Source organism: Lasiodiplodia theobromae (assembly GCF_012971845.1).
Source record: "Lasiodiplodia theobromae strain AM2As chromosome Unknown scaffold_27, whole genome shotgun sequence".
In the NCBI taxonomy this organism is placed as follows: domain Eukaryota; kingdom Fungi; phylum Ascomycota; class Dothideomycetes; order Botryosphaeriales; family Botryosphaeriaceae; genus Lasiodiplodia; species Lasiodiplodia theobromae.
In genome coordinates, this window is record NW_023336477.1 from 525,151 (window position 1) to 533,648 (window position 8,498).

The 8,498-nt window shown below is 54.0% G+C and overlaps 3 protein-coding genes across 3 annotated transcripts; 2 read left to right on the plus strand and 1 right to left on the minus strand.

Annotated features, from left to right (window-relative positions):
• On the plus strand, positions 1–3,344 carry LTHEOB_8582 (uncharacterized protein; the record flags this gene model as incomplete). The annotated part of the gene is made up of 4 exons (XM_035518075.1): positions 1–154; positions 219–344; positions 402–2,285; positions 2,335–3,344. The coding sequence occupies 4 exons, from the start codon at positions 1–3 to the stop codon at positions 3,342–3,344; spliced, it is 3,174 nt and encodes a 1,057-aa protein (XP_035370288.1).
• Positions 3,345–3,421: 77 nt separating this feature from the next.
• Positions 3,422–4,240, minus strand: LTHEOB_8583 (Short chain dehydrogenase; the record flags this gene model as incomplete). Its single annotated transcript, XM_035518076.1, has 2 exons — positions 3,422–4,146; positions 4,207–4,240. The coding sequence occupies 2 exons, from the start codon at positions 4,238–4,240 to the stop codon at positions 3,422–3,424; spliced, it is 759 nt and encodes a 252-aa protein (XP_035370289.1).
• Positions 4,241–6,734: 2,494 nt separating this feature from the next.
• Positions 6,735–8,257, plus strand: LTHEOB_8584 (uncharacterized protein; the record flags this gene model as incomplete). Its single annotated transcript, XM_035518077.1, has 3 exons — positions 6,735–6,887; positions 6,945–7,623; positions 7,740–8,257. 3 exons carry the CDS (start codon positions 6,735–6,737, stop codon positions 8,255–8,257), a joined length of 1,350 nt encoding a protein of 449 aa, XP_035370290.1.
• Positions 8,258–8,498: the final 241 nt, after the last annotated feature.

An 8,498-nucleotide genomic window follows, 5' to 3' on the forward strand; every position in this document is an offset into this window, starting at 1 on the left:
ATGGCTAACAACAACGGCGCATCTTCTGCTCAGAGGCACGGCTCAACTGAACATCACTCGTCTTCAAATATTGGTCTAGGTGCCAGCACCTCCTCCAACGTCGATGGCACCCAATCTGCTTCTGTTCAAGAAAAGCCCATAACGATCAAACAGCGTAGGACACTCCTCAGCTGTTAGTCCTGTCACTTTCATGCCACTAATTTGCTCATTTCGTATAGGGAAGAAAGCTGAGGGGATGAAGAGATATACCTCCACAACATATCACTCTACTCATACGCACCAGTCCAGCCCTGAAGCAGAACAGCCAGAAGCCGTGGAGGAGACACCGCCTGGAGACAAGAAGAGTGAGGACAGAACATACCACTTTCCAGAGTTAAAAAGCTGACTCCAACCCAAATTAGTCCTCAGGCCGATCGATGCAGCCTACATACCACAACCCGTGGAGTCGGCATGGTATGCATGGTGGAAGAAGGCCGGGTTCTTCGAGCCGCGGCCGGGCGACGATGCCGAAGTCTTTTCCATGCCCATGCCCCCGCCCAACATCACCGGAGCTCTGCACATGGGCCATGCCTTGGCCATTTCCATCCAGGACACACTGGTGCGCTGGAATCGCATGCTGGGGAAGAAGACGCTCTGGACCCCGGGCTGCGACCACGCCGGTATCGCGACCCAGAATGTTGTGGAGAACATGCTGTTGAGACGTGAGGGAAGAACACGGCATGACATAGGCCGGGAGAGGTTCATTGAACTGGCTCACGAGTGGAAAGAAGAGCACCATGTACGCATTAATGATGCGCTCCAACGCATGGGTGCCTCCGTGGACTGGACCCGCGAGGCCTTTACCATGGATGACAATTTCACCGCTGCTGTCCAAGAGACGTTTGTTAGACTCCATGAGGAGGGTCTCATATACCGCTCCGATCGGCTGGTCAACTGGTGTCCGAAGCTCAACACGGCCATCTCCAACCTCGAGGTTGTTAACATGGAGATTGGGGGGCGCACGTTCCTCGATGTTCCCGGCTACGAAAAGAAAATCGAATTCGGTGTGTTGCATCACATCAACTACCCTATCGTGGAGCCGGGTGGCGCAGAGACCATCGAGATAGCCACGACGCGCCCTGAATCCATTTTCGGAGATACCGGCATCGCTGTCCATCCCCAGGATAGCAGGTATCAGGAGCTGATCGGGAAGCACGCCAAGCATCCGTTTCTGGATCGCCTCCTTCCCATCGTGGCGGACGAGAGCGTCTCGATGGACTTTGGCACTGGGGCCGTCAAAGTCACCCCGGCTCATGACTTCAACGACTTTGCCGTGGGCCAGAGACACGGCCTGGACATCGTCAGCATCTTCAATGATGATGGAACTTTGAATGATAACGCGGGCAGCTTTTCCGGCATGAAGCGCTTCGATGCTCGGCCCGCAGTCATTGAGCAGCTCAAAGCCGAAGGGCTGTACGTCAAATGGGTAAGCAACCCGATGAGTGTGCCACTCTGTGATAGATCCAAGGACTTCATCGAGCGTCGATTGAAACCACAGTGGTGGATGAAGACGAAAGAAATGGCGAACGCAGCAGCCCAAGCCGTCAAGGACGAGCAAATCAAAATTCTGCCAGAGACTGCAGAGAAGAGCTTTAGCCGTTGGATGGATGAGTGTCAAGACTGGTGCCTTTCCAGACAGCTATGGTGGGGCCATCGGGTTCCAGCTTACTTCGTCGACATCGATGGACAGCCTGCCAATGACGACAACGCTCGATGGGTCACTGGCCGGACGCAATCTGAAGCACGAGCCAAAGCGGCCGCCAAGTTTCCAGGCCAGACCTTTTCTCTCCGTCAGGATCCCGATGTGTTGGACACTTGGCTTTCTGCAGCACTCTGGCCGTTTGCTTCGCTCGGCTGGCCTAAGGAGACGACGGATTTGAAGACTTTCTATCCACAGTCCGTTTTGGAAACCGGATGGGACATTCTCTTCTTCTGGGTTGCTCGCATGGTCATGTTGGGTCTCAAACTGACTGGCCAGGTTCCCTTCAAGGAGGTGTACTGTCACTCTTTGGTTCGAGATTCGGAAGGCAGGAAAATGTCGAAGTCTTTGGGCAATGTGATCGACCCAGTCGACGTCATGGATGGTATTGAGCTCGAGCAGCTCCATGCTAAGCTGCTCACGGGGAACCTGGATCCCAAAGAGCTTGCCACTGCCACCAAATACCAAAAGACGTCATTTCCTCAAGGCATTCCTGACTGCGGCGCCGATGCGCTTCGCTTTAATTTGCTGTCATACATGACGGGAGGTTCGTATAAACAACACTCCATGCACGAGACGAAGCTAACAAAACCTAGGCGGAGACATCAACTTCGACGTCAAACTCATCCACGCCAACCGCCGCTTCTGCAACAAAATCTTCCAAGCCACCAAATACGTCCTCGGCAAACTCGGCCCCGACTTCACCCCCAGCCCTAGCCCCACCGCCGCCGCCGCAAACCTCTCCCTCGCCGACCGCTGGATCCTCCACAAACTCACCACCGCCTCCCGCGCCGCCAACGCCGCCCTCGCCGCCCGCGACTTCGCCAGCCTCACCGCCACCCTCTACCAGTTCTGGGACACGGACCTCTGCCGCGTCTACATCGAGAAGACCAAACGCGTCTTCCTCCGCGGCACGGACGAAGAGGCGCTGGCGGCGAAAAACACACTGTACGACGTGCTCGACGCCGGCCTGCGGCTCGTGCACCCGGTCCTGCCGTTCCTGTCCGAGGAGATGTGGCAGCGGCTGCCGCGGCGCCCAGGCGACGTGACGCCGTCGGTGATGGTGGCGAGGTATCCGGTGTATGATTCGGGTCTGGATGACCCGGCAGCGGCGGAGGCGTACGAGCTGTTGCTGTCTGTGGCGAAGGTGGTGCGGTCGTTGCTGGATCAGTATGCGGTGAAGCAGGATGGCGTGGTGTATCTGCAGCTGTTTGATGGGGCGGCGGCGGATGTGTGTAGGGAGCAGTTTTACACCATCCGCTCGCTGGTGGGGAGGAAGGTGACGTCGTTGACGCTGCTTGGGGCGGATGATGATGGTCCTGCGGGGTGCATTCCGAACCCGGTTTCGCGGACGGCTACGGCGTTCTTGCAGCTCAGGGGCCAGGTGGATGTTGATGCTGAGGTTGAGAAGGCGACCAAGAAGCTTGGAAAGGCCAAGGAGGCGTTGAGGAAGCAGCAGACTGTTATGCAAAGTGAGAAATATAAGACGAAGGCTAGCGATAGGGTAAGGGAGATAGAGGAGCAGAAGCTGGAAAATGCGCAATCGGAGGTGGAAGAGTTCTCGAGGACTTTGAGTTTGTTTCAGGGGTTAAATTTAGAGTTGTAATGCATTCATCAGCAAACCGTCTACACTCTTGAATATCCAATTGCCAAAATAGCGTGGTTTCTAGAGTACACAATACGCTACCAAGGGATCCTCTCAGCCTTATTGATGAAGTATCCGGCGTCCGCGTCCCGCTCCCCATTGATGATGCTCAGTATCCCAAGCGCAGACTCTCTTGGATCTTGGGCACCATTGTCCCTCATCTGCTGCCTGCTCTCCTCGCTGTCACCCCACCCGTTTGTTACTACAAACCCAGGGCAGTAGCTCCACACCTTCGCGCCCCACAAGCCGAACTGCGCCGTTTGACAGACGGTCAACATGTTCAGAGCAGCTTTGGACATTCGATACGTCACAGCTTGCTTGAATGCCCAATCGAGGCCTTCCTCCCTCAACAGCGTCGTCGAACCAAGGGAGCTGCTGACATTGATGATGCGAGGATCCTTGGACTTCTTGAGCAAATGGACGAAGGCATCAGTGACCAGAAGAGGGGCGAAAGTGTTGACCGGGAACTCCTCTTGTAGCTGGTTGGCGTAGTCCGTATCGTACGACATCAGTCCCGCATTGTTGACCAGCACGTCGAGCTTTCCGAAGTCTTCTTCGATAACTTTCGCTGCGGCCGCGATGGATGCACCGTCCTGAACTTCCAGCTTCACGGTCGAAACCGTGCCGGGGAAGCCCTTCGCTTTCAGATCATCTACAGCTTTCTGGCCCTTGATCGCTGACCGGGCTCCGATGATGACATGGAAAGATGAAGAGTGCTCGGCAATGATAGTGGCGCTTGCAAATCCAACTCCAGCATTCGCCCCTGCGGGAATTCTCAGTCACTAAATCTCTGAAGACTTTGCAAAATGGAGCCAAAAAATACCTGTAATCAGAACGATCTTTTTCTCTGGAACCATGTTGCTCTTGAAGGGTTTGAAAAGGCAAGTATTGTATGATTTCTGTCTCTCTGGAGCATCCTAGAGAGATTATATACCCACCATGTTGGTGCATATCATTACTAATCTCCTATTCCCTAAACGCCGACACAGCGACACCGGCCAAAATCTCTTCTTAAGCTTGGTCATCTATTGTTGATGACGACTACAATGTGGGTCTTCTCTCCGAGTTCCTGTGCTCTCTGGGCCTTTCCAAACGTCCGAGAATCCGAGTCAGAATCGTAGAATAGTTTCACAGCTGACATTATGTGGTGCACGCTATGCTGCTGCAATTATCTCCGGCTTTCGACTATGATTTCAAACATTCGACAGAGTCTTATGCAGTAATGCAGTTCATTGCCTTGTCAAAGGTGACGCCATGATTGATGAAAGTTGTGTCAAGGCGGGCGGGATGCGACGACTTGTCACCGTGGTGATAGGTTACTCGTAGGGTGATTATAGAACGTAAGCATTCAACCCCGCTGTTCAGGAACTGGTATGTGTTACGCTATTAAGATGTTAGCGATCGGCCTGTCTTGCCGTCTTGGCTCGGAGCTTCGGCTCTAGATAAGCACGAGTAACACGTCACACTCTGCCCGGAGGCCGGACCGGAGGCCAACTCAAATCCGAATCGGCATCCGTGCACTCTCCACTACTTCGGCTCTCGCTGCCATGCGAATCATATATAATATTCCTGAGGCCCGAAGTCTGCCGCAGTGGTGATTCTTCAGAACTTAGAAATAAATAGTCACTTTATCGTTGCATGATAACGTTTACCCGTACATTCTTTCCATCAAATTTGCATCCCAATCCACTTCAAAGGAAGATAGGAGGATGTCAAGTCTTATCACGCGATCGGTCTTCCACATGCTTAACTCGTTCCCGAATGCGTTTAAAGTACGGCTGTTATGTCAAGCGCTACACTCGGTCTTAAAGCCCAGTCCTCTCCCCCCTTAAGACAGTTTCTTCTCCGTCTTCTTGGTATTCCAAATGTTCGACTCTAGCCGTTTTCATGACTACTCTAGCAACACATATACTGCACAATTTCGCCAATCCTGTCTCTTCCATGACCACTGAAAATAAGAAAAGCCGAACCCAGTATGACTTCATTTCCATTAGTGAGGGGGAAATTGAGATCGGAATCCTAGGTAAGAAATAAGGGGAGAACTTTTCTATTGAATAAGTGAAACCACAGCTGCGGTTAGCGGATGGTGTTTATAGGTATCAAAACGTGCTACTGTTGGCTCGGGAGTGGAGATAACATATCAGGCGGAACTTGGCCGCATACACAAACGGTTTTGGAAAGCGTCCTCCCCTTTGATAAAGGTAGTGCGTTGGGCCTTGCGACGCACAAATCGAGATCTTATATTCTTTTCTTGTTGTGTCCTGTAAAGTCACTGTCCAGCGTCTTAGTTAAATACCTCGCTTAAATAGGTTATTCGCTTATCGATTACCTCATATACTTAGATCCGTCTTTGGCCAGATCAAATTATTTGTAAGCTATAAGGTTTATCGATTGCGCCTGGAATTCCAGTTCTTCACTTGGAAGGCTTACTGCACTTGCTAACGTCGGTACAACGATTGCCTAGCCATCTGGGGTCCCCACATTTTGCTTTAGCTTACAAAGCGCCCGTATACGTGGCTATGTCGTGACTTCTACGGCAATTCCAGGTGAAGAGAGTCATGTCACGATTGTCAGATGCTCGATTGGTAATCACTCATTGCTTGTGGAACCGCCGTCCAAGCACTTGGTGCCTGCACACCACTTCACATAATTGCAATCTATTGTAGATCCCGGATATTGGGATTCTCAGACGGAGTTAGCGACCAGTCGACGAATAAAATGTTGATGTTAGTCATCTCAACGGGCGCGATCAGGCTGTCTTGGCTCGGAGCTTCGGCTCTAAATAAGGACGAGCTGTTGCTCGTGATCAGCGGCTCCCGAATCCGAGTTAGTATCCGAGTTTGCGAACTCCGACCAATGAGAAGCTTGCAAACGTGATCATTTACAAGGCTAGAATTTCCTAACCGGGAGAAATGATGGGCTACCCGCCCGATCGGCCGCGTCATGGACAAACGGCGGTGGCACCCCTGATAGCAGGCCACCAAGACCCCACTGCTTGGCACGCTAGTTGCGGGATAGGTCTGCCTGTATGCATGAGCATTGCGGAGTTAGGGCGGATAGTATTGCAAGTGCTCGAGCAAACACCAAGAAGCTTCCGGACGCCGGAAGCCGACTCAATTCGGATCGTAGTCTGTCCTTTGACGTCTATGGTTGTTGCGAACACTACGCAGCTAGATATATATATATTGGAAGATGAATCTGTAATGGAAAGCCGCTCAATCACTGAACACACCTGTCTGAGAATCACCTGGAGACCACTGCAAAAACAAGTTGCTCGATCTAAATTTTGGTATTGAACTGCACATTCCTTGCAACTGTCGTACTCTTGCCACTGACCAATTGTAGGAAAACATGGCCACCGCCTCCAACATTTGTCTCACTGGCAACGAGAAGTTGTCCTTTGCCATCACACCGCTGAGGCTCGACTCGGCCAGCAAGGCATCGGAACTTCTGAACGTGAACCATGTCAAGTGGGACACTTACCTGAACGACCAAGGTCACCACGTGCGTTCAAGTCATCCTGTTCCCATCCGTGCTCATTACTAAGCTTCGGCTCCGCAGAATCACCTAGTCCACCACATCCTCACTCTCTACGCCCTCGGCGCCACCCCCGACGAGATCCAAGCCGCCTACGACGAAGATGTCAACCACCAGCGAATCGCCTTCCCGCCCTACCAGAAGATCATCGACGAGATCCACACCCCGGCCGGCTTCAACAAATACCTCGGCGACTACACGCAGTACACCAACTACCTGGTCTACTTCACGGCCGAGGTCGAGGCCAAGGGCGTGCCCAGGGTGCTGGACGAGTATTTCTTCGCGGGCGATGAGCGCGCCAACGACATGCTCTCCCGCCTCTTCGTCGGCTTCGGCCACGCCTTGATCCACCTCGGCTACGCCATCGAGTTCCGCCAGCCCGCCCTCGTGGCGGAGGCGCTGGCGCAGACGGCGGTGCATGAGCCCTGGGGCAAGGATTTCTTCGAGGCGGCCGAGCGTGCGGGAGAGGTTCACAAGAAGGCCGCTTCGGGTACTGACGCGACCATGCTGGAGTTGCTGGAGGAGACGCGCCAGCAGATCTTGCAGCAGCCGGAGGCGGCGGACTACGGGTACAGGGACAACTGCATCAAGTACGGCATCGTGCATCTCGGATCGGAGCGCCTGCTGCCCGTCCTCGCGAAGTGGGTCGTTCGGAGTGAGGATGATCTCGCGCAGAAGACGGCAGAAAACATCGACGCTTCTGGTACGTTCGATCCTTCCAACCCCCTTTCCCTCAACCATCCCATTCCCCCCGAGCAGCGCCTCAACCCCAGCTGCCACGCGGAATCAACGTCCTAACTAACATCCCCTCCCCCACAGTATTCTACAACGTCGCCGCCCAGCACCCCCCGCACATCCCCAAGATCGACTTCTTCTACCTCCACTCCACCACCGTCTCCGTCCACTTCATCGACTTCCTGACCAACCCCTGGCTCTCCCCCGCCGCGCGCGTCCGCCTGCTCGAATGGAAGGGCCGCTGGGACCTGGCCAACTACGCCTCGCGCGGCGCCGCGCAGCTGCTGCGCGACGAAGTCGCTGCCTACCCCGCCGACCGCGGCGGCTGGGACAGCGTCATCGCCCGCGCGAACCGCTACATCCACGAGGAGGATAGCGGACATACGGCGAAGATGATACGTGCGGTTGTGGCGGGCTGGAGGTTTTTGGAGGGGAGGGAGCGGAAGGGCTTCGCGCTGGAGTCGGAGGAGATGTGGCTCAAGGCCGCGTCGCTCGGGATGGATTCGGTCGAGGCGGGGTCGCCGGTGTGGGTGAGGGGCGCGGGGTTTGAGGAGGGGTGGGCGGATATTCCGTTGAGGGAGGGGAAGAAGGCGAACTTGTGATGATGAGGTAGTCTACGGGTCTTTAGTTGCTGGTGTCACGCTCATTTATGTTAGAAGTGGCATGTTTGGCGCGCCACATGCCCACTGTTTTGCAGGTGTGCCGTATTCTATTTCGCAATATGGAAGACTGGAGGTGACCATTGTTTGCAATCCTCTTCGAAATCCGCATGTCTCACTGTTGTGTCTGAGATTCCTTCTTCAGCACTCAAGGGCTTTTACTCGATTGTGACTTGTTGAGTCT